This window comes from Mirounga angustirostris, unplaced genomic scaffold (genome assembly GCF_029215605.1).
Source record: "Mirounga angustirostris isolate CCGP_5_RB_7025 unplaced genomic scaffold, mMirAng1.0.hap1 SCAF_6, whole genome shotgun sequence".
Taxonomy (NCBI): domain Eukaryota; kingdom Metazoa; phylum Chordata; class Mammalia; order Carnivora; family Phocidae; genus Mirounga; species Mirounga angustirostris.
The window spans coordinates 60883726-60910437 of record NW_026991714.1 but is presented as its reverse complement, the minus strand read 5'-3'; the positions used below and the strand labels follow the sequence as shown (position 1 = coordinate 60910437).

At 39.2% G+C, this 26712-nt stretch overlaps 1 protein-coding gene and 1 non-coding gene across 2 annotated transcripts in view; one reads left to right on the top strand and one right to left on the bottom strand.

Moving 5' to 3' along the window:
* The window catches only part of WDR64 (WD repeat domain 64), a 146557-nt gene that overhangs the window by 49928 nt on the left and 69917 nt on the right, over positions 1–26712 (bottom strand). Inside the window, exons 10-12 of the mRNA XM_045876185.2 lie at positions 21439–21578; positions 7274–7400; positions 2080–2228 (exon numbers count right to left, since the gene is read on the bottom strand). Coding sequence (XP_045732141.1) covers positions 2080–2228; positions 7274–7400; positions 21439–21578 — 416 coding nt within the window. The remainder of the gene's footprint in view (positions 1–2079; positions 2229–7273; positions 7401–21438; positions 21579–26712) is intronic.
* On the top strand, positions 23008–23116 carry LOC123847222 (U6 spliceosomal RNA). Its single transcript, XR_006791471.1, has one exon. It is a non-coding gene; the product is annotated as a U6 spliceosomal RNA (small nuclear RNA).

The following is a 26712-nucleotide window of genomic DNA, read 5'->3' as shown; positions in this document are numbered from 1 at the left end:
ATATTCAAAACATCCTCAAAATTGGTACTCTGCCCTTCTAAAATTGGTACTCCTGCCCTGAATGTTGGTTTGATCAAAGAACACTCTAACAGATGCAGTGCCATCTAGTAGTTCTTGTGGGATCCTGGAGTGTGTCGGCTGTATACCTAGGCAGCCGAGACAGGCAGTGACTGTTCCCGGCAGGCTTGGCTGTGGAGAAAGTAGCAATTTTACTACTGTGAGCACGAAACCAGATTAGCAGCCAGATAGCAATGTAACCATTACAAGTATAGCTGACAAAAAAATCAAACTGAGTTTATTCCCTGTTGGCACTCATCCAAATCAGCCAGGAGTCACAGGACAGAATAAGAGAACCCTGAGGAAGGAGCTCATTGACCTTTCCAAGAATTGTTCTGATTAGGGACACGGGCCTCACTCTTAGAGGGAGGGAGAGAGAGATTTCAGAGAAGGCTGTCTGTGTAATCAGGTTGGGTGTAATCAGAAAATCCAGAAACATGTCAAGACACAACATTCTTTCTCTTTGGAAACACATTTGAAGTTCTAGACCTTCAGCCTTTTGGTCTAAATCTCTCCTTCTTCATGGATCTGCCATGTTCACATGTAAACTAGACTGTCAGTGAGTAATGAAACTGCACTGGCAGGACAGATGGTCGCCCTCAAGGTCTGTGGGGCAGAGGCAGTATGAGCAAAGGGCCAGAGATGGGAAGGCACATTGTCCCTCCAGGGAGCTGAAGACAGCCGTCATAGCTAGAATCAAGGAGGGAGAGCAGGACCAGAGGGGACTCGTGGAATCGTCTAGAGGCCGACCAAGGGCCACTGACTGACCTGAATGAGGCCAGTCTGGACTGAGAGCCCACGTTCTCAACCTCTGAGTGCCCCCAGTACAGACGAGGTCCTTAAAGGAGAAGAGAAATGCGTGCCACGGCATGAACGGGTCTCAGAGGTCACCCATGTTCTGGCCTGAAGTATGCTCCCTCTTAAACCAATCAATCAGGTATGAAAACGCACCTAGATGCATTCCTTGCCCCCTTCTCCCCTTACAGGGAAGCCATTTCCCCCCTAGAAGTCCATAGTTCGTGAAAATGGAGTAGGTTTTAGTTTTAGTTTTCCTCTACTTATTCTGTAGGCATTATAAGAAGTAGGTGGTCATTAACTGAACTCCTGAGATTTTGGCCTGAGAAAATCTCCAGCAGATCAACATAGAAAGTCAGAGATTGAGAGGGGACTTAAAGGGTCTCCAGAGGATGCTCTCTACTGCTCCAGATGTCTCCTTTTGGAGAGCATGCATGAAATAAAAGGATGGCCCTCCGAAGCAAACCCTGCCAGCCATCACTGCCAGATGATGCACTTAGGATGGCTGCATACCCTGGCCTCTGGGGAGCATGGTAGTGTCAAGGCAGTGGAATGCAGAGGAATAGACCAACCTGGGTGCACATCCCAGTTATGATGCTTACTAATTATGTGATCTGGGGCAAGTTGCTTGAACGCCATGGCTCCTAGTTTCCTCATCTTTAAAATGGAACCCTTTATCTGTCCACACGGAACCGGTGTGAAGATTAAATAAGATCATGGATTTAAGGCACTTGGCACATATCCTGCACCTATAGGGGTTATAGTAAACCTTATAAATTCCTCTCCCTTCCTTCTTACCATAGCTCGGATTAAAAATGTATGTATGTATGTATGTATGTATGTATGTATGTATGTATGTATGTAAGTATGTATGTATGTATGTATGTATCTATCTATCTATCTATCATCTATCTATCTATCCATCCATCCATCCATCCATCCATCCATCCATCTTAGTACTCTTTCCTTGGTATATTTCCTTTAAAGTTCCTATTCTGATAGTAAAACTAGCTTTATTTATTTAATTGAGGATGCAGCTTAATAGCAAGCAGTCTGACCTGGCTTAAAATACTTGTTTTTCATGGGTTCATGAGTGCTTAAAAATAGCTCTACTGCCAAGTCTCATCACACGTGCCACTACATTTACTTAATCACTGAAAGACTTACCTGTAAAAAGAGAACATTCTATTTTGCCTTTTTCTTTCTGAAGAGCCAATATATACTTACCTTAATGATGGATTCAGAACAGATAGTAAGTACTTGGTGAAAATATCTGTTGTAAAGCATGACATTGATTTCTCGTTCATGAGTGTGAGGAATCTGTTTTGTATCTTGTACCATTCTGGTCAGAGGGTACATGTCCATGACACTAGATCCTGGAACAGAAATAAGAATCTCACAAATACCCAACATTAGAAGTTTTGAATCACAAAGAACTTTACCCAGTCGGTTGTGTTTGGAAACAACCCATCTGTGAGATTAGTAATATCAATTCCTAGGATATCTGATGTGGTGAAGATATGCTTATTTTCTCTAAAACATTTTTAACAAATAAAGCAAATGTTATTCAGCAAAAGAAAAGCATTCCTTGAGGGCGTCATTAATTTTCAAGTACAAGCTATTTGGATTCATTGATATTCTCTTTTCAGTGATCCCTATTTTTCTGTTTTTTTATTGTCTACATTTTTCATTCTTGAGAGTGCCTGCCCCATGCCTCTCCATCTGGTGTATAGTAATCACAGTGATGGGCAGCTTTCTGCTGAAGGTAAGCTTCCATTTAGTGATTGGAATTTATTGTTAGAGAGACTTTTCTGATGAACAAATGATAAAGCACTCTGTATACATGGTCTTATTAAATGTAATGAATGAGAACGGTTCCAAGCCAGTGCTTACAACATCAATATTAAATAAGATTAATTTCCAAATCAACTTGGGGAAGTAGTTGAAGAGCAGGTATACCTTATTTGCATTTTCCTAAGGGTGCTGGTTTGGTTTTACAGGGATACTACAAATGGCAAATGTGATTTAACTGTCAAAATTAACTACGCATTCTGTTTTGGTGTAATGTCTAGAAATACAAATAAGAATCTCAAAGCATTTGGGCGCCTGGGTGGCTCAGTTGGTTAAGCCACTGCCTTCGGCTCAGGTCATGATCCTGGAGTCCCGGGATCGAGTCTCGCATCGGGCTCCCTGCTCAGCGGGGAGTCTGCTTCTCCCTCTGACCCTCCCCCATCTCATGCTCTCTCTCTCTCTCATTCTCTCTCTCAAATAAATAAATAAATAAAATCTTAAAAAAAAAAAGAATCTCAAAGCATTTCAAAGATCAAACAAAATGAAGCTTCTCTTATTGTTTTGGAGATTAAATTATCAAAGGTCAACACTTTGTATTGAGTTTCTCACGATTTTCCAATCTCACCTGTTAGGAAACGGTGCCCCAGGATTTAACGAAGCCCTTTCCTAAGCTGCTTAAATTTTAAGATAAAATCTGTTCTTGTGTAAAGAAGGATTTAAAAGATTTTTCTGGTAATATTTCTCAGTTCACCTCCTACACTGTTGGTGGGAATGCAAACTGGTGCAGCCACTCTGGAAAACAGTATGGAGGTTCCTCAAAAAGTTGAAAATAGAGCTACCCTATGACCCAGCAATTGCACTATTGGCTATTTACCCCAAAGATACTAATGTAATGATCCGAAGGGATACGTGCACCCCAATGTTTATAGCAAAAATGTCCACAATAGCCAAACAATGGAAAGAGCCAAGATGTCCATCAACAAATGAATGGATAAAGAAGATGTGGTATATATATATAATGGAATATTATGCAGCCATCCAAAAAACGAAATCTTGCCATTTGCAATGATGTGGATGGAACTAGAGGGTATTATGCTAAGTGAAATAAGTCAATCAGAGAAAGACAAGTATCATATGATCTCACTGATATGAGGAATTTGAGAAACAAGACAGAGAATCATAGGGGAAGGGAGGAAAAAATGAAACAAGATGAAACCAGAGAGGGAGACAAACCATAAGAGACTCTTAATCATAGGAAACAAACTGAGGGTTGCTGGAGTGGAGGGGTGTGGAGGGATAGGGTGGCTGGGTGATGGACATTGGGGAGGGTACGTGCTATGGTGAGCACTGTGAATTGTGTTAAGACTGATGAATCACAGACCTGTACCTCTGAAACAAATAATACATTATATGTAAAAAAAAAAAAAAAAGAAGAAGATAGTAGGAAGGGAAAAATGAAAGGAGGGAATTGGAGGGGGAGACAAACCATGAGAGACTATGGACTCTGAGAAACAAACTGAGGGTTTTAGAGGGGAGGGGGTGTGGGGATGGGTTAGCTCAGTGATGGGTATTAAGGAGGGCATATATTGAATGGAGCACTGGGTGTTATATGCAAACAATGAATCATGGAACACTACACCAAAAACTAATGAGGTAATGTATGATGACTAACATAACATAATAAAATTTTTAAAAGTTTCTCTGTTCAAATAATCTAATATAGAAATATGACAGGAATATGGTAGCCAGATAGCCAACACTTGGAACTTCCTGGTAGATCCTTTAACATTATATTGTGACTAGCTTTATTCAGAACTGACACCAACAAAGCTAGATATACTTGTGAACCTGTGGTAATCCTCTATGTTTTCAGTGAGTTATACTACTGCTGTGGAAACAATGCAGTTACAGAGAAAGAATGTGGTTTCAGAAGCCAGATGCTTTGGGATTGAATCCCAGCTCTACCTTTTAACCTGGTGGGTTTTTGTTGTTGTTGTTGTTTTATCAGAGAGAGAGAGAGATCAAGCATGTGAGCAGGGTGTGGGGAAGTGGAGGGGTGGGGGGGGGAGCACACAGAGCTCAACCTGGGGCTTGATCTCATGACCCTGAGATCATGACTTGAGCCAAAATCAAGAGTTGTATGTTTAACTGACTGAGCCCCCCAGGTACCCCAACCTGGTGTTTTCCTCCTAGTCAGTTGAACTGTTTAATATTTAGTGTGTCATTTATAAAATAGGATAAGTAATAATTCCTACCTCCTGTGGTGGTTGTGCAGGTCAAATGAAATAAAGTGCATGAAAGCACTTTGTAAAAGAACTTTACAAAAACGAGTTGTCATAATAGAGGAATAATATGAACAATGGTGACAGTAACAACAGTATATTCTACAAAACATTTCCAGAATGTGATGCTGCTGTCATCAGGGTTTAGAAGATTACTATGGTGGCTTCTTTGGAATCAAAGCACGAAATAAAGTCTGGGAGATAAGCTTCATGTAATTCTGATGTCAAATTGATGGCTGCTGTCAATGTAAGCAATACACAGAGCTGTATATTTTTGTAAGCAAAGTACTATCAGAATTACACAAAACTGGAAAGAATCTTGATTTTCCTCCTCCTCCTTTTCCTCTTCTTCTTTTGTCTTGATACTTGAGTCCTTAGTTACTCTGGTGATAAGTGGGTTGTAAATGCTGAGCCCATAATCAAACATGCAAGTGGGGTACTAGGAGAAAATAGGCTTGCAGTTATTAGCATGTTATTTTTGGAGGAGCTAATATAGAAGAGGAGTGCTTACACTTAGAATTAAGTTCTGTTTTACAAGATGTAAAATCGTCTTATCAAGCATGAAGTGCTAGTTCACTCCAAATCCAGTAAAAAAAAAAAAAAACCCAGAGTTAAAAATAATTATATTCTCCACCAGCTCAGATAGCACCAACTATTTCCCTGCCTAATTAATCCCACAGGAACTCAGAACAGGTGGTCAGTGGGAAAATGCTTAGGAAATGCATTCTGGGTTGGGGTTCCAGAAGGAAGAAGTATTGTTAATGTTGTTCATTTTTCTTCTAAAGCCTGAAGGCATGCATGTGAACAGTGTTTAACCTAAAGGCCTAGCAGAATGTTTTGTGTCTTCAGGAAGTGTGTTTTTAAGAGGCAACAAGTAAAGGAGGCAACACATCTGTTGGCATCAGCACTACGGATCTGTCATTTAGGACACTATTCTCTCTTCACTTTATTGTGTAGAAGCAGAGGCAGGTGGGAAGGTCAGCACCTTCTGTCTCAGTACCAGAATGCATGGGGCCAAATTGCCTCTCTGAGGAACGGGGGCATTGATGCTGGTGTAGTCACTCGAAGATGGTTCATATTCCAGCTCCCAAGAGTCAAAACGGAACTGGCTTTGCCTTTTATGCAGCAACACATCACATGCTGCTTCTTGCTTTATTCAGCTTTATTCAGAACTGACACCAACAAAACTAGATATGCTTGTGAACCTGTGGTAATCCTCTATGTTTTCAGTGAGTTATACTACTGCTGTGGAAACAATGCAGTTACAGAGAAAGAATGTGGTTTCAGAAGCCAGATGCTTTGGGATTGAATCCCAGCTCTACCTTTTAACCTGGTGGGTTTTTGTTGTTGTTGTTGTTTTATTAGAGAGAGAGAGATCTAGCATGTGAGCAGGGGGTGGGGAAGTGGAGGGGTGCAGGGTGGGGAGGGGTAAGGCTATCTTTCTAGGCTCAAGAACTTAGAGCACTGACCTGTTTTTTTTTTCAAGAAGTGCAGTTACATATTTTATCAACCTGGCCATGGAAAGACAGGAAGGAATGGAACTGAATTAAATATCTACTCTGATAAATCACAGTTAACACATTCCCCTTCTACTTCTGTTTTTCGTCTAGTTAGTGCTCAAGTGCTAGTTAAAAAAAGGCTAAAAGTCCACTCTGGAAAACAGTATGGAGGTTCCTCAAGACATTAAAAATAGAGCTACCCTATGACCCAGCAATTTCACTACTAGGTATTTACCCTAGAGATACAGATGTAATGAAAAGAAGGGACACGTGCACCCCAATGTTCACAGCAGCAATGTCCACAATAGCCAAACTGTGGAAGGAGCCAAGATGCCCTTCAACTGACGAATGAATAAAGAAGATGTGGTTTATATATACAATGGAATGTTACTCAGCCATCAGAAAGGATAAATACCCACCATTTGCATCGACATGGTTGGAACTGGAGGAGATTATGCTAAGTGAAGTAAGTCAAGCAGAGAAAGACAATTATCATATGGTTTCACTCATATATGGAACATAAGGAATAGTGCAGAGGACCACAGGGGAAGGGAGGGATAACTGAATGGGAAAAAAACAGAGAGGGAGACACACCATGAGAGAGTCTGGACTCTGGGAAACAAACTGAGGGTTACAGAATGGAGGGGGTGCGGGATGAAGTAGCCGGGTGATGGGTATTAAGGAGGGCACATGTTGGGATGAGCACTGGATGTTATACGTTAACTAATGAATCGCTGAACACTACATCAAAAATGAATGATTTACTGTATGTTGGCTAATTGAACATAATAAGAAAAAGGCTAAAAGTTAAGATATGAGTTTTGTCTGCCATTAATTGGGTACACTTACCTGTAATAAGCATGCCATGATTGGAATCGTAAACCATAGAATAAATCTGCATGTCTCCTGGTCCTCCATGGCTGTCATGGAAGACTTGTAATAGCGAAAGAGTCTGTACATCCCACACCCTGAAAACCTGGGAGAAAAAGGGACACAGTTCACCACTTTTATACCTTCCGTTCCCCACTCAAAGTTATTTAAGTGAAGCATTTTCAAAGTCCACGGTATGCTCTTAACAACTTGCAACAAGTATGATTTATGTGATGAGCACACATTTGCTAGACTCCGATTTGGTCTTGGTTCGATTATTGTTTGTTAAATATCAAAGAAATATAGCAGCAGTGATTACAGATTTGCTTAAAGGAACTGGATTTTTCTATCACTACAGAGAAATACAGTATTTATTATTCTTTAAGAATTTGGAGGACTGATCATGACTTAGAGTTCAAATGAACCCACATTTCTCTCTACACTATGGATTGGAAATTAGAAAGAAGACATATTTTAAGTGGAAGGTTTCAGATTGTTCTTTTATAACTTAAGAAGATAGAACATTGGGGCGACTGGGTGGCTCAACTGGTTGAGCATCCGACTCTTGATTTCTGCTCAGGTCATGATCTCAGGGTTGTGAGATCAAGCCCTGTGTCGGGCTCTGTGCTCAGCGTGGAGCCTGCTTGAGATTCTCTCTCTCCCTCTCCCTCTGCCCTTCCCCCCAATTGTGTTCTTTCTATAAATTAAATAAATAAATAATCTTTTTAAAATAAAAAGATGGAGCATCTTACTAAATGAGGTTTCTAAGTGCTTCTCCTTCCTCTTGCCCAGGGATGTAAGAATTACAGAAAGCAGTTTTTAGGGATGGGTTAGCTATGGTAAGAGTATGGGGAACTAGGTTATTTAAGTTCTCCTTTGAGAAAGGAAAGAACTATGTAATTACTTAAATAGAGCTTGGGTTATTACAAGAGAATAGAAAGAACAATAAAGTACAAATTCAGCAGAAGTAGGTCAAATTTACTCTTTGTTACTTGAAATAACTGGTCCATCTTAGTCTTCTTCATTATTCTGTTTTTGTAAGCAAGTTGTAGTGTGATTGAATTTCAGAAAGAAGTGTGATTTGATCAAGGTGACGTTTTCTAGCATGCATCCTTAAATAATATTTTCATTTTATAATTGTCATTATTAGCCTATTAAATTGGAATATTTGTTGAGTAATTGAGTGATCACTGTAGAACTAGATATAAAACTTTAAGCAGTTTTGTTAACAGGGAGACACTGACTTCTTGAGACACTTGTAATTGAGTTCAAAACCTCACATGTTCTTATATGTAGGAGCATAAAGATGTCTAAGTCACGTGATTTAGGGAACACTGGTAAGGAGTTTGGCCTCAAATGCAGATCCTCGGTAGGCTGGTATTACTCAGAACCTGTACAATTGGAAGTTACTTCCTTAGTTTCAGTAAAAATGCAAATTTGGGGTAGTAGCTTGAATATTGAACCTTATCAGTCTTTTGTATCATAGGGTAAGCAAGTATAATGGACTATTTATGAATTTAGGTTCAGAGTCCAGAATGAGAGACAAGTAGGAGAAGAACCTGAAAGTAGAATCAAGGAGTGCCAAAGAAATTTGTCTCTATTCAAATTGTTTCTGACTGTATTGCTTTGGCTGAGATGCATTCAGGGTTGGCAGGCTTTTTGCTGTATGTATGTGCTCTGAATTGTGGTTGCTGGAAAGAACAAGGGATGGGACAGAAGAGGATTTGAGTTTCAGTTCTAGCACATCACTTAAATTCCTGGAACCTCAGATTTCTTGTTTCTAGAGCAGACATACATACAATACCAGCACTCTGTTCTTCACTGAATTGATGTGAGCAGGTTTTTAAATCTGTAATGTTTTCTGTAGAGTAGTACTATTTTCTTTTTTCATATTTCTCTCTTCTTCAGTGTTCAGTGCTTTAGGTGTTTTGTGTGATTTTAGGGGTGACTATTGGGCTGGCAGATCCTGCTGTCCCTGTCTTGGGGTCCCACGTGTCATCTCTGTCACTGTCATACCAAACTGCTCCCCATTTCCAAAACCCTCCATCTCATTCTGGTCTCTGTGAATGCCACCTACCCTTCCTATCATCTACAATTTCCTTTCAACATCCCTCACTGTGCAGTTAACTGCTACTCTTTCCTCAAATCTGTTATAAGGAGAATTAAGGAGTCACCGTTCAATAGGTTTATGCCTTGATGTGCCATTTCTTCTCCAAACACAGAGAAATAGTAAAGAATATATAAAAAAGAGAAAGCAAAAAGAAACAGCAAGCCTTCAAAGCAAGACACATATCTCTATAGATCCGAGCAAGAGAGATGCATAACGTGAAGGAGGGGCTGCATCAGAGGTGTGTGCCCAGGCTCTGACTGGGCAGAGGCAGCTGGAGAGCCGCCCCAAGCAGATGGGACCAGAGGCACCTAGCATTCCATGGCAGAGCCTGGAGTAGCTTTCTAGTTCAGAACAGTGAGACTGAGCAGCTATAGATTTGCTTTCATCTGGAGGCACGGTCTTTAGAAAGTTGTGAGACCAGTGAGCTAGGAGGACACTGCCTTTGACCAGGAACTAAACCAAAACCACTTCTGGCTCAGGAACTAGACCTATTTCTAGACTGCAGCCCAAGGGTCCAGGTGGGGGAAGGTTACGGATATGGAAGAGGAAGCATAGAGACATGTGGTGAAAGAAGAAACTATAATTTTTAGAAAAACTTAGAGGAGGACATCTTTATGAACTTGAGTTGAAAAAGATTTCTTCAATAAGCACAAAAAGCATGAGCCATAAACGATTGATACATTTAACTAAATTAGAATTAAAAATCCCTGTTCAACCAAAGCCAGAATCACAAAGCCACAAAGGGTAGAAACAAGTCCAATGATCATTGGTCAAGTTGGATACATGTGTAATGCACATACAACAGAATCCTGTGCAGCAGTTAAAATAAATGAACGAGAGCTATATGTAATAACGTGGATAAATCTCAAAATATAGTGCTTGGGGGGGAAAAAAGAAACTTCAGTAGGATTTATTCATAGAGAACATTGAAACATGCAAAATAAGACTATACACAGTTTAAGGACACCTATATATGTACTAATGGTATAAAAACATAGTACTTGTTCCAAGTTGAAAAAATCCAAAAACTCATCTTCTTTTTTTCTTTTTTAAAATTCTTTTATTTTTATTTTTTTAAATTTTATTTTATTATGTTATGTTAGTCACCATACAATACATCATTAATTTTTGATGTAGTGATCCACAATTCACTGTTTTCATATAACACCCAGTGCTCCACGCAGTATGTGCCCTCCTTAATACCCATCACCGGGCTAACCCATCCCCCCACCCCACTCCCCTCTAAAACCCTCAGTTTGTTTCTCAGAGCCCGTAGTCTCTTCCTTATGTTCCACAAATAAGTGAAACCATATGATAATTGACTTTCTCTGCTTGACTTATTTCACTTAGCATAATCTCCTCCAGTCCCAATCATGTTGATGTAAAAGTTGGGTATTCATCCTTTCTGATAGCTGAGTAATATTCCATTGTATGTATGGACCACATCTTCTTTATCCATTCATCTGTTGAAGGACATCTTGGCTCTTTCCACAGTTTGGCTATTGCGGACATTGCTGCTATGAACATTGGGGTGCATATGGCCCTTCTTTTCACTACATCTGTGTCTTTGGGGTAAATACCCAGTAGGGCAAATGCTGGGTCATAGAGTAGCTCTATTTTTAATTCAAAAACTCATCTTCTTTGGACAACTTCCGTTGGTCACCCTTCTAATTTAGATATCCCCCCTGTAGATGCCCATAATACCTGTCTACATGAATAGCAATTAGCAACTGTCATATGATGATTTGCTAAGAGGCCTTCTCTACTAAACTATAACTGGCTTGAGAGAGGAACCACGTGCTATTTGTTTCCCCAGTGTCTTATGTGTTCTCTTGAGTTAGGATGGTTATTTAGCTGGGTTTGGGTCTGCTCGCTTGCTATTCTCTGTCTTGGTCCAGGACCTTGTAGGAATTTACAGAGGTGCAGCACTGCATAGACAGTCAGAACTCACACTGTAACTGGATAAATCAATTAATAAATGGGAGAGCATCAGCAAACATAATTTACTGACTCTGTTTTTAGGTGGTCTTAATACGTTAGCTACTTTGGAGGAAAGAGGAGTAGGGATATTAATTAGGCTGTGCTAATTCCAGTCCTCTTCCCTACTCATTTCCTTCAGGGGTTGACAGTGTTCCTGTGGTCTGTATGAGTGCTTCAAAGCCTGAGAGACAGAGTGAAGCCAGGTCAGGCCTGGCGGGGATTAGGAAAGGCCCAGCATTTCCGAGAGACGGAGTTGCTATAGAAAGAAAATCTGAGGGGCGCCTGGGTGGCTCCGTCGTTAAGCGTCTGCCTTCGGCTCAGGTCGTGATCCCAGGGTCCTGGGATCGAGCCCCGCATTGGGGTCCCTGCTCCACGGGAAGCCTGCTTCTCCCTCTCCCACTCCCCCTGCTTGTGTTTCCTCTCTCGCTGTCTCTCTCTCTGTCAAATAAATAAAAATTAAAAAAAAAAAAAAGAAAAAGAAAATCTGAGAGGACAAGTGGCTTCCACTAAGGAAGCTCTGGCTGCACAATAGAGTGTTTGTAAATTATAAATTAAATACTACGTATGTGTGTAACACTGAAATTACAAAAAATATTCACCTCCTAGTAGCAGAAAAATAATGATTTCCAAAAAAATTGAGAATGCAGGAGTGAGGTGGAAAGATTGTTTTTTTTTAACATTGGGAAAAATTCAACTGCAAGGCTACAAGGCTTTGAGGATAAAGTTACTAATCCCCAAATATCAAAGACAAGGACAATAGAAAGCCCTCCCCTGAAGCTTTTTTTGCAAGGAATAATTAACAAATAACGATGAAGTAAAAAAGTTTGAAAACTCTACATGTATATGTGCCAGGAGTGAGGATCATTTTGATTCAACCAGGTTTCCTGGCTTTTCTTGCAAACTTAGTACCAATTGCTATTATCCAAATGCATTAATAAAGTGCTCTTTTTTGGGAGCACCTAGGTGGCTCAGTCGGTTAAGCATCTGCCTTTGGCTCAGGTCATGATCTCAGGGTCCTGGGAATCGAGTCCCACATCGGGCTTCCTGCTCAGTGGGGAGTCTGCTTCTCCCTCTCCCTCTGCCCTCCACTGCCCCTATACTCTCTCTCTCTCAAATAAATAAATAAAATCTTTTTAAAAGAATAAATAAAGGATTTCTTTTTCTTGATGGCTTTTTATCAGAGAGTGACCTAGAGCAAAATATCTGATGTGTAGGAGTTGGCCTGAGATGCATAAAAAAGGATTATAAAAAGGTGCAAAACTAACATGACATGCATAATTCCTTATACAGCAAATAATTCTGGAACTCCGAGCTAGGTGCTACAGAAGCAAAAGTTCAGCAGAAGCACATTAACAGCTGTTCTTGAACAGACCTTCATGTGGTCAGGAGAGTAGATACAACAACAAATAATTATCATGCATTATAAGAGTTATTTGAGTGGAAGTTTGAACACTGTGCTAAAACTTGTATGGCAGAATCTTAAGAATTGCAGTATCATTTAGATAGAAGGAAGGATATGGGGAATTCAGCATTTCTGATTTGTCAAGGGAAGCTGGGATTTTGCCAGCCTTCTGAATTTTACCCAATGACTACAAGAAGTTAATTAGATTTTTGACCCCAAATGAATCAAATTAGGGCTACATGATTTTACATTGGAAGAGCCTGAAGATATCCGATATTATGACTCTTTTGAGGGTTGATGTAGTATTATAGACAAATATTATATTTTAAAATAGATACATATAAAAACAGCACAGTACAAATGATAGGCATTCAATATTACTTGTGTAGGAATTCAAAGCAAAAATGCATTTTTTAAGCTCTTACAAATAACAAAAAGAAAAATTTTTGCTATGTGAAACTAAAATGGTTAATTTTGTTATCTGGTTCTCACATTTTTCCTGTGTGATAACTGGCAAACAGAAATGAAATGAAGCCAGCCAGCGGGCCTTTGAAAAATTAACTTTTTAATTACCAAGTTATTAGATATGTCTAGCAGATAATTTCAAACAGTACAAAAACCAAAGTCCCCTTTTCCCACCTCCCCCCTCCTTCTGGGCTCTCAGCTTCTACTTTGTAGGTTAATCACTGTTTGTAATTCTGCCTCTGGAGGCAGAGAAGCTCAGTTAAATCCTCCTTCACCACTTACTAGCTCTGTGACCTTGGGCAAATCACTAAACATCTCTGAGCCTTAGTTTCTATATTTGTAATGGAAATTATACCAGAACCTATCTCATGCAGTTGTCACAAACATTAAATGAGGTCACATATAGAAAGAGCTTACATCTATGTGAGGGCACATTTAACTACTTAAATTTACTTCATTCTTCCTAATGGCTACATAGTATTCTGTTGTATGAATGCTCCATAATTTAATTAGTCTCCAACTGATAGAGTTAGGCTTATTTCTTTTATTTTCTTTTAGCAAAGTAATACTGAACCCCTTGTATATGTAATTTTTGTACAGTAGTCTAAACATACCTGTTTGATAAATTCTTAAACGTGGAATTTTTGTGTCAAAGGGTGTGAGAATTTTGTTTTGTTGGGTTGCCAGACCAACCTTGCCTTTTGAGATTACAATTTCATGACATCTTGATTTCAAGTTGCAAAACCAGCTTTCATAATTAGCTTCAGTTCTCTAGGAGAGCTGAACTTGATGTTTTTGTCATTACTAGGTTTTGCCATTAAAGATTTCTGGCCATTCTGTCTTATTTACTCAACTAGATTTTTTTTTTAAAGATTTTATTTATTTATTTGACACAGGGAGAGAGAGCACAAGCAGGCAGAGGGAGAGGGAGAAGCAAGCCTCCCGCGGAGCTGGGAGCCCGACGTGGGGCTCGATCCCAGGACCCCAGGACCACGACCTGAGCCGAAAGCAGCCGCTTAACCGACTGAGCCACCCAGGCGCCCCTCAACTAGATTTTTAATTCCTTTTGGGCAGAGATTACATCAAAAGATGGTTAGGCACTGGGACTTACAATTTGAGGCACTTAGCAGGGGCTCATATACTGATTCATACTGACACTGTAGGAAGTCAGGATTCCTAGTAGGATAGCTCTGAAATAAACCAGTTAACTAGCCAAACAACCATGTCAGGCTTTTTCAAGAATTATATATACTAAGACATGAAAGTTAATGTCAACAATATACCCAGATAGTTACTTTAAGTAGACTGTAGTGGATATGTATGTTTGTACATGCAAGTGTGTGTGTGTATTTGTGCAAGGGGTCTGAGGATCCTGAAAGCTGATGGGAATGGGGGTGGGGACAAGAGGAAATAGTCCCACAGGGCAAAACTCAGAAACATCATGGCTCATCTAAGCAAATGTGCAATGACAGCAAAGTGTCCTAGATTATATAACTAGAGAACGATAGCCACAAACAAAAGGAAACTTCATGTAGGGTCTGGTTCCCCAGTGTCTTTGTAGGCACATCAGCTCCCATGGCTCAGAACCATCAACAGGGTCTTCTTTTGAAGATGGTCAGTGGGCTGTCCTGGGGTTACAGACTGAAGGAAAACAAGGCTTGTACATAAGCAAAAAGCTTACTTTTTTTGCTTCAGACTCAAGTTGAGTGTAAATCCCAAAGCATATGCCCTCACCTCTTTTCTCTTAGTGTGTACTTTTTCTTCACAGTTGGTCACTTACATTTTGTTAGCTGAAGGTTCCTAACATATATTGATCTTCCCCAGAAAATTTTCTGACAGTCATTCTGAGGAAAGATCTGAGACAAGTAACTCTTACTCTTGAGGATATTTCAAATCACAGTTTACCCAAAATGGAATGTCTCAAGCAGCGAAGCAAGGACAGAAGATGGCAAAATGCTGGGAGTAGTAAAATCAGGCTTTCGATCATGGATGCTTCCAGTTATCCAAAAAATAAGAAGAAAAAAAAAAACAACAACTGGAATTTGGTTTCAATAATCCCATACAAAAAGAAAGCATAAAGAGCTAAAGCCAGAAAATGGTTCTGATTTTTACAACTAAAAGGAAATATATTTTAAAAGGTCAGCTTTTCTTCCTATCCCTTGGTCTATTTCAAGTACCCACATTTCTTATTCACCAAAGAGAGATGAACTCCATTTTTCTCTTGGTGAAGTCTTTATGGAGGACGTGATATTTCACTGAGATTTAAAGGATGGCTAGAATAGCTGGGTATGGAACAAGAGTGATTGCAGACAAAGGCAGGAAAGCATGAAGACTGGGGAAGAGCTGGGTGAAGTTTAGACTATCTGAAGACAAATAAGTAGCAACAAAACTAAAAAGGTATCTGGTTCCTGACCATGGAGAACCTTAAACACTAGAAAAGAGAATTTGAACTTGATTTATAAGGCTAGGGGTGCCTTTGAAGATATGTAAGAAGGTACTCACAAGGTTATAAGTGGGTAAGAGGATGATTAACATGACAGTGTAATATTTGGGTGGTGGGGAGATGAGAGAGACTGAAGTAGGAGGACCATGAATGCCTTCTAATGTGTCTCCTTCAACTGGGAGCCTGTCAACGGGTCTGAACTAAGATCATAATGTGGGAACAAGAATGAGGTGCCAGATATGAGAAATGTTTCAGACACTTGGAGACTGGCCAGTGAATGGGATTGGGGAAGCAGAAGGTTTAAAAGTGACTTTGAAGTTAGTCATGGTTCAGTGGGAAACAAATGATATCATTAACTGCCGGAGGAAGATCAGAAGTCAGGAAAAGGAGATTTGAAGAGGAAAATCAGTTGTAGATAAGCAGAAATTTTGTAAAGGATAAATAAGAACCAAATGGTCCTTCAAGGAACCTTGAAGATAGGGACATTGAACATAACAAGAAGAGAGATGCTGGTTGATGAAAGAAGATTCTGGATGGGGCAGTACTCGACTAGGAGAACGACAGCAGGGATTCGATTTAGGAAGCAAGAGAAATGCTTGTCCTTGGGAGGGAGGAAAAGAAAAGAGAGTAGCAAAAAATACAGAAAAACACAGAAATATTTTGAGGTGGAAAATATGGAAGTTAATGAAGCTACCTCAACATTCTCAGCTCAGTAGAAGACAAGGTAGCTTGTGGAGGGTGCGGAGTTAAGTCAGGGGCTCAGGGAGAGTAGAGATTGTGTTTAACTGCCATGTAGACTGGACAGGTACTCAGCACAAGACGAATTTAAATGACTGAGTGGCAAACTATAAGAGACTCTTTAATACAGAGAACAAACAGGGTTGTTGGAGGGGAGGTGGGGGGTGGGCTAAATGGGTGATGGGCATTAAGGAGGGCACTTGTTGGGATGAGCACTCGGTGTTATATGTAAATGATGAATCACTAAATTCTACTCCTTAAAACCAGTACTACACTATATGTTAGCTAACTTGAATTTAAATAAAAATAGAGAGATAGATAAATAAAAATAAATAAATAAATAAATAACTGAGTAGCATCGGAAGCATGGGGTTTTGGAAAGCCTCCCCTTATCCCATGCCACAAACCACACCCATAATCTACACCTGTGTGGCCACAAAGGAGGTTCGGTACCAACGCAGATAGATCAACACAAGTCCCGTCCCCACTATGGAGAGTGGAGAGCACCTGCTTTTCTGATAACTGCTGACATTTATTGAGGACTGGTTACATACCAGGCACTGTGTTGTGTGCTCGCTTGCTAATCTCCTTTCATCTTCACATCAACCCTAGGAGGAAGGTACTCTGTTAACCTCCTCAGCGATCCCAAATAACTCATTCAGGGTCACTACCTGTAACCCTCAGAGTCAGACTTCAGCTTAGGTTTGCCCAATTTTCGAGGTTGTTCTCTTAGCCATGCTGCCTGGGAGCAAGACAATAGCATCACCTTCACTTAGGAGAGTATCTTAGACATGGTCATCAATAGGAAGACATTCAGCCAGGCTGCAGGCCAGGTTGGCAACCCCTCTGGCTTGCTCTGACGTTATTCACCTGGCACCCCGTTTCAGGACACTGCTTCTTGTTCTAGGGCACACTCCCAGCCTAGTGAAGCTGCGCCCTTTCTCAGGTTCCGTCGTGTCACTTCCAGGGTGAACATTAAATTAGAAATAAATAAATAAATAAATAAATAAATAAATGCAACTGTTAACCCATTTGTAATCTGTTAGAAGTCATCAAAGCATGTTACATTTCTCTCCTCAGCAGAAAGAAGAAAAATAACCTTTGCTATCTAGACTTGTGCTTGAGAAAGTTGCCAGCCATGGTTCCTGTCGGTTTTATTAAGGAAAGGAAAGGAAGTCTTTCTTTCTCCCGGGGTCTGTCAGTGCTGGTCAGCTCTTCGGGGACAGCAGCTGTGTGGTACTGTGGTGAAATGCTTGAGCCCTGTGACTGGAAATACAGGGTTAGCAGTTGCAGACATAAGGAATATCCTGGTGGAAGGTCTGCAGAACCAGGAGGAAGGATGAAATTTGCTTTAAGGGCTTCACGAAAGGCATAGTAGCCACATGACTGGCTGACAATTTATTAAAAGCTTGAAGTGATGAAAGCTAGTTTATGAAGAAATTTGAAGGAATGTTAAATGTGTAAAACCCTCTGTTATTTTTGCTGTAATTAATGGTACTAATAGGGATGACTATTAATAGCTTCAGCCAAAATATGTATGTGCCTAGTTTGCTGTTCTTTCTGCCTCAGTTGCTCGTTTCCTGGATCTTTGCAGGGCCGGGGACTTGGGTCATTCAGGTTTCCGCTTTCATTTCACCTCCTCAGAGGCAATTTGCAGTCACAGCACATTTTCTTGTTTTCTGTTCATTATAATACTTAGCCTGCTGTCTTCCACTTTATTTGCTACTTTGTTTGTCTCTCTCTTCTCCTAGAATGGAAACTTCCTGTGACAAGTGCCTCATTCAGTGCCTCTGGAACCCAGAAGCACCTGTCACATAAGAGATGCTCAAGAAATAAATGATGAGCTCATTTAATCTTTATAACAACCCTGGAGGCAAAACTACATTTGACACATGAGGAAAACGTGTGGAAAGATATAAATAATTTGCCAACTGGAGTTGCTGTGATGGTTGTATGAGCATCATGTTAATACACCTGCTACATTTACAAGCAATTGGAAAGCTAATGTCTTGTGTCTGTTCACCTCTGGGCATGAGTGGCCTAAATGTTTGCTAGAAAGATATCTTTGTTTTCTTTAATTTCTCTAGAGGGGTCCTCAGTTCTCAATTCATAACGTGGTTTAATTTTAGTGCCTCAAAACCTTCATTGTCTTTCCAGTACCATTAAAATTTCTTTGTAAGTTAATTAAAATTAAAAATAGTTTCCTTATTACAAAAGCAATGCTTATTTACTGTAAGAAATAGATAAGAAAAGAAAGAAAAGGAAAAAAAACACAAAAAAGAAAAAAAAAATTTAATTCATCCACAGTCTTGCACCCAGGTAAACACTAGCATCTTGTTAATCTCCTCTGGTAATATAGGCTAGTCAAAGATATACTTTAAAATGGGTTAATTTCAGGGCATCAAAGTGGCTCAGCCGGTTAAGCATCCAAATCTTGATTTTGGTTCAGGTCATGATCTCCAGGTTGTGAGATCGAGCTCCACATTGGGCTCCATGCTAAGCAGGGAGTCTGCTTGAGATTCTTTCTCTCCCTCTCCCTCTGCCCCTCCCTCCACTCAAATAAATAAATAAGTCTTTAAAAAAATAAAATGGTTTAGTTTCTTACATACTGTTTCACTATATTTTAAATAATGTTTAGATATTTTCACATTATTGTTCATCTATATAATGTTGAAAGTCAGTATGATATTTCTATTATGTGAAAAGATATATCGTAACTTACTGAATGGAGGGGAGGGGGAATTGGGGGAAGGAGGTCACAAGATACAAACTTCCAGGTACAAGATAAGTAACCACTGGGGATGTCACATACAGCACGGTGACTGTAGCTGACACTGATGTGTGGTGTGTAGGGAAGTTGTGAAGAGAGTAGATCCTAAGATCCTAAGGGTTCCTATCAGAAGGAGAAACTCTTTTCTTTTCTTTTTTTCTTTTTTCTTTCTTTTCTTTTTCTTTCTTTCTTTTCTTTCTTTTCTTTCTTTCTTTTCTCTTTCTTTCTTTCTTTCTTTCTTTCTTTCTTTCTTTCTTTCTTTTTCTTTCTCTCTCTTTCTCTTTCTTTCTTTTTTTCTTTCCTTCCTTCCTTCCTTCCTCCCTCACTCCCTCACTCCCTCCCTTCCTCACTCCCTCCCTCCCTCCTTTCCTCCCTCCCTCCCTTCCATTCTTTCTTTCTTCCCTCCCTCCCTTCCTCCCTTTCTTTCTTTCTTTCTTTCTTTCTTTCTTTCTTTCTTTCTTTCTTTCAGATGATGAATGCTACATTTAGCCACCAGGTAGCTATGCGACCTTATGCAGGTTACTTAGGTCTCATTTGCCTTTACATATGCAAAACTGTGATAATTATTTTATAGGGTTGTTATTAGCATCAAGTGAGTCTGAGTATGTAAAATATGGGCCTGGCACTTGGTGAACACTTGATAAATGGTAATTATTTTTTTTTAAGATTTTATTTATTTTAGAGAGAGAGAGCTTACGTGTGTGCATGAGTGGGGGAAGGGGCAAAGGGAGAGAATCCCAAGCTGACTTGGGACCCAGCTGAGCATGAGGATCCAGGACCCTGAGATCATAACCTGAGCCGAAACCAAGAGAAAGATGTTCAACAGACTGAGCCACACAGGTGCCCCAATAAATGTTAATTATTATTATAATTCACAGAAAGTTTGAATGTTTACGTAGTCATATTTATTTTTCCTTTAGCCACAGGTATGATGCTTAGGAATTACTCAAAGGCTATATGAATATTCACCTGTATTTTCTTATGGAAAATTCCAGAACTTCTATGTTTTTGTGTTTTACATTTAAGATCTTTAACATATATGGGATGTATTTTGTGGTTTATTATGAAATGATCATCTGATTACATATTTTTTCCTTATATGGTTAATCACTTTTCCCAACATTTAATGAACAAACCATCATTGCTCACAGATTTGGAGTCCTACTTTTATCATATGCAAACTCCCATACATACATGAACTCATTCTTGCTTTTTCTCTTTTCTCATGGATGTGTCTTAACTAGTTCTGCATCGACTACTGCTCTGTTTTATTTATTGCAGTTTTAGGATATGTGTTAGTATCTGAGAGGGAGAAAAAATGCCAGCTTATAATGATATTTTCCAGTTTCTAAGATATTCTTGTATGTCAGAATTTTTACATTAACACTAAACTTGGCAAACTGATACTTAAATAATCATGAATAGCATTAAAAATAGCTTAATTTGATGGAGAATACCTTTTACCGTACCATAGTTGCATGCAGAAACACAGCATATCCCTCTGTTCATGCTCTTAAATAAAAGTGCCTCAGAAAAACTTCATAGTTATCTTAATATTAATAGTGAATATTGCTTATCAAGATTATTTCTAGGTATTTCAGACTTTTTGCTCTTGCGAGTGCTGTCTCTTTAACCGATGGGGTTACTGCTCTTATGTAGAAATTTATTTATTTTTTTAGAAATTGCTATTGTCACAAGCTACCTTACTGACTTATCTGCTCTCGAAATTTCAAGCTGATTTTGTGTGTCAACTGTACTTCAATTTTAAAAATTTAAGCTGATCTTTTTGAATTTTTCAAGGAGACAATCACATTATTTGCAAATACAATGATTCAGTCTCTTCATATCTAATATTTGTAACTCATTTTTTCTTGAGTATATTGGTTAGAACATTTAAAACACTGTTTAATGACAACCACTATAACAGAAGCCTCACTCTTTCTGTCTTTGCCCAAAATGTCCCGTCTGCCATGGGAGGGCTACATTGGCTCCTTCCCAGCGCTGCCTTCCTGAACGCCTGTCTTCAAACGTGTTCTTCCATGCGCCCTCGTCAACAGTGGCTCATCATTTCCTTCTTCACACTGACAATATTTTTCTCAGTGATAACAGCTATTTCAGTCAAAAACTGTATATGTGCTCTAGATTTTCCTATTAGAAATAGGAAAATAGGAAATGGGAAAATCTGTTGATCTTAGGGGAAAATGCAGTTGGTTTCATTTGTGTTGTATTCTGTTACCTTTGCAGAGGAGAGGCTGATGACGTGTTGATCTTTCTCATTCGTTACGATCTCCGTGATGCTGAACATGTGCCCCACAAGTTTCCCCACCGGCTTGGTGCTGATGTTTGGATGCCACAGCCGCAGCACCTTGTCATCTCCTGAAAGGGACGACGGGGGGGGGAGGGGTTATTTGTTCTCTCAGGGACACAGCTGGTCAAAATTTAAAGAGTCCCTCTCAGTCATATCCTTATCATCCTTCTAATATCAAATCACAGTCTGCCTCTTCCAGGATGCCCTCTAGGATTGACTTGCCTTGGAGTCACTTCCTCCTGTCAAGGCTATTTGGAAATAGTTGTATTTACACACGCAAATGTGAATTCTTATAAATATTTTATCAGCCCCTTTCTTCTTTCAGTACTTTCCCACTCATTGATACTTTAATGTACTATTTATATTTTATTTACTTCCCAAAGTATTTTAGGCAGCTGTTCTTTTGCTTTCACATTCAGAGGAAGAGGAAAGTTGCACATAATCTCTAACATTATAACAAATCAACTGTCTCCATCTTCCCTTCGAGCACATATCCATAAGCAGATATAATTTACACGTAGTTACTACCATAGCATACATACTATTTTTTTTTTAAAGATTTTATTTATTTATTTGAGAGAGAGGATGAGAGGAGAGAGACAGCACATGAGAGGGGGGAGGGTCAGAGGGAGAAGCAGTCTCCCTGCCGAGCAGGGAGCCCGATGCGGGACTCGATCCCGGGACTCCAGGATCATGACCTGAGCCGAAGGCAGTCGCTTAACCAACTGAGCCACCCAGGCGCCCCATACTATTTTTTTAATTGTTAAAATCATACGGATACACGGTAAAATATTTAAACAATATGGAAGGGTATAATTTTTGTCAAAAATGTCTTCTTTCCCCTCAGAATCCGTACTTCCACTCCCTACAGGTAATCACTGTTCACTTTCTTCCCCCTCTTTCTTACAAACAAACTTTTTCTTTTCGGAGTTAAGAAAAATACTTTTCCATTCATATTTAAATACTTTGAATTATTTTCACTAGGTGTTTAGATTACCATTTCTCAACAAAAAAAAAACCACTATCACTAACTTATCTTTGATATACCCATTAAAATATATTATAAATATTGCCAAAATACAAAAAATCAAGGTTTCTTAAAATGTATTTTTACAGAGAAGTCACAGCATGCTATTTCGAGCAGAGAGAGACAGACCAAATCAAAGTTTTGTAGAACGGATTTGTCACTTTGTTATTATATGTGGGGTTTGCAGGGCAAGTCGCTTTTGGTTTTTTCCAGCTTTATCGAGATATAATTGATTGTGTGAGTTTAAGGTGTGCAACATGATTATTTCATATAAGTATAGTGCTCACGGGGCACCTGGGTGGCTCAGTAGGTTAAGCATCTGCCTTCGGCTCAGGTCATGATCCCAGGGTCCTGGGATCAAGTGCCGCATTGGGTTCCCTGCTCCATGGAGAGCCTGCTTCTCCCTCTCCCTCAGCCTCCCTCTCTCTCTCTCATGAATAAATAAATAAAATCTTTAAAAAATATATATAGTGCTCATTTGGGCAGCACATATACTAAAATTGGAATGATACAGAGAAGATAGCATGGCCCCTGCACAAGGATAAGCACATACTGCAACGTGATTACTTCAGTAAGGTTAGTTAACATATGCATCACCTCAGGGTTACCTTTTTTTCTTATCATGAGAACTTGTAAGATTTGCTCTCTTCATAACTTTCAATTATAAATACAATACTGTTAATTGTAGTCACCACGTGTATATTACATCCCCAGAACTTACTCATCTCCTAACTGGAAATTTGTACCTTTTTTAGAATACAAATTTTATATATCCAATATAACTAAAATAATAAAATAAAATTAGTATACATGCCCATCTTTTTTTTTTTTTTGCATTTATGGAAGGTCACAGGCTCACACCTTCATAATTATCATTTTGGTTGCTACATCAAAATTTCCTACCATTTGTCTGTCAATAAATGTTCCTGCTAATTCTAGTTTTTCATTTTATTCAACAACACTGCAATAAATAGTTATTCATGTGTTTTTTTTTTTCTTCTTTTGGACATATACACTGAGGATAAATTCCCATATTGTTAGGTTGCTTTCCAAAATGGTTGTACCAAATGCCAAGGCCATCAACTATATATGATTATACCAGCTTCATCAAATTCTGGCCAGCACATGGATATTATCATAATTTAAAATATTTGCTATATTAATGTCTAAAATGACACTTTGTTTTTATTTAATTTATATGACAGCTGATGCTGCTGAGTATTTTCTCCCATGTATATCTGCTAATTGTATCTCCTCCTGTGAATTGTTTGATCATATCCTTAACCCATGGTCTATTAGAATTCTGGTGATAGTAAAAATTAAAATTTAATAAAATTTTATTATCATATGCACACACACACACACACATCCAGTTTTATGGTAAAGGCTGGCTAGTTGTTCACCACACCCTTATTGTCTCTTACTGGGTGCACAGCTAGACTACATTTCCCAGAGTCCTTTGCTGTTAGATGTGGTCAGATTACTGATTTTTAGCCAGTAAACTAAGAGAATTGATTTAGATTTAACATGACTAAGAAGAAATACATTTCCATTCTGTTTGATTCATTACACATTTTGAGGTTTATTTGTTACAGTAGCTAGCGTTACCTGAACTAATGCATAGTCATAGATAGTCTAATTGTTTTTTCAAAAAAGCAACTTAAACCTAAATTTTTTTTTAAAGATTAATTAATTAATTAATTAATTAATTAATTTTTAAAAGATTTTATTTATTTTTTTGAGAGAGAGAATGAGATATAGAGAGCATGAGAGGGGGGAGGGTCAGAGGGAGAAGCAGACTCCCTGCTGAGCAGGGAGCCCGATGCGGGACTCGACCCCGGGACTCCAGGATCATGACCTGAGCCGAAGGCAGTCGCTTAACCAACTGAGCCACCCAGGCGCCCGATTTCTTAATTTATTTAGAGAAGAGGGCACACAGGTAAGAGGGGGGAGAGGCAGAGAGAGGGAGAGAGAGAATCTCAAGCAGACTCCCCACTGAGCGAGGAGCCCGACGCGGGGCTCAATCTCAGGACCCCAAGATCATGACCTGAGCTGAAATCAAGAGTTGGAGGCTCAACCGACTAAGTTACCCAGGCACCCCTAAGATTAAGTGATTTTTAATTAAATGATTTACTTTACTTTAATTTAATTTAATGATTTAAATATGATTTGTCCAGAATCACATATAAGAAAATGGTATAAATTAGGAATATATGGTGCATTCTCGAGCATCTTATTTATTACCCAGGATCTTCAGGGCACCAGGAAAAAAAGATTATATAATAGCATTATAGCCTAAGTTATAATTTATATATAACCTAAGTTATAAAGTTACAATTTATGTATTAATAAAATCTAAAATTCAAAGAGGCCATGTTAGTTAATCAGGTAGCATGTATTTTGTGGCCCACAGGCTGAATTTGCTGATATATATTGGACTTTTTATGGAAATATACTTACACACACTGCAAGAGCCAGTCAGTTATGCAGGAGAATTAGGTGACTTGCCAGTTGGATATTCATAACCCAGGGAAATGTGATAGACACAGATGTTTTCATAATTCTCTGATTATTTTGTCTGGTTTCATGAAAAAAAGGAACAGAGTATTTTCTTTACCTTTTTCTTTCTCCCCTTTGAGTATTCCAAACCAATCTTCAAATCGTAGCATGACTGTACCTCCAAGAATATTTCAGAATGTCTTCATATTCTTTAAAACTAAGAGCCCCTGCCTATGTGCCCCTTGCCCCTGGCATCTTTTATAGTTAATGATTCAATTTTCTGTACCATCCACTTGAAAGCAGAACTCCTTTTTTTTTTTTTTTTTAAGATTTTATTTGACAGAGAGAGAGAGACAGCGAGAGAGGGAACACAAGCAGGGGGAGTGGGAGAGTGAGAAGTAGGCTTCCTGCAGAGCAGGGAGCCCGATGTGGGGCTCGATCCCAGGACCCTGGGATCATGACCTGAGCTGAAGGCAGACGCTTAATGACTAAGCCACCCAGGTGCCCCGCAGAACTTCTTTTTTATTATACTACCTCAAGAGTGTAACCCACAGTAGGAGTTCAGGTATTTTATTGAACTCCTATAACTTCAATCTTGGGATGCTGAATCCTAGCTCAGAGGTTTAACTATCTAGTGGCACAAGACTGTGAAAACACGTATCCAAACAAAAACAAGTCTTTGTTGAATGTTCGCGTGACTCCTTTAATAAGGCCAGTTCTTTCATTCCAGAGGTCCTCGGGGCCTGGAGTCTTAGTAAAGGCAGGCTGAAAAATCTCAGGGCACAGCTGACTCTTACTTTCCATTTCTCCGGCAACTGGTATGGATAGAATTCTTTCCCCAAAATTCATATGTTGAAGCCTTGACCCCTAATGTGATGGTATTTGGAAATGGGGCTTTTGGGAGATAATTAGATTTAAATGAAGTTATTCGAGTTGAGCCCTAATGATGGGATTAGTGTCCTTATAAGAAAAGACCAGATAGCCCCCTTACTCTCTCTCCCTGTGGGGATATAGTGAGAAAATAGCCATTGCAGGCCAGCTAGAGAGCTCTCACTCGACATTGACCATGCTGGCACTTTGATCTTGGACTTCCAACCTCTAAAACTGTGAGAAATAAATTTCTGTTGTTTAAACCACCCAGCTTATGATATTTTGTTATGGCAACCTAAGCTGGCCAAGACAGAACCCAAGATATTTTAAGTACTGTTGTCATTGGGTAAGTGGGATATTTTCTTTCTTTCTTTTTTTCATTCCTTTGTTTCTTTCTTTCTTTTAAGTGGGATATTTTCTTAAATTTAAAACTTCCATGTTATCCTTATTAACAAGAAGAAAAATATCTTGAGAAATTACTATACACTTGGCATTTTGCTAGATGTTGAAGATACAAAAAAATCTAGACACTGACCCTACTGAAAGTCTTTTTTTTTTTTTCCCCAGAAGACCAACACTTACACCTTTTTGGACTTAGTTCCAACATTTCCTTCCTAAGGCTCCCCCCGATCAGTGTCCCCAGCCTCAGATGGAGTTAAGTCTTCTTCTTCCCATTCTGAGGGTGTTTTCTTCAGATTTTGTTTATAGCATGAGGTCTATTCAATTATAGTTGTTTGTGTAAATATCTGTTTACTCATTTTCTGGTGAGCCTTATATTTCTCATCTATGGCAGTGTTTGACAAATA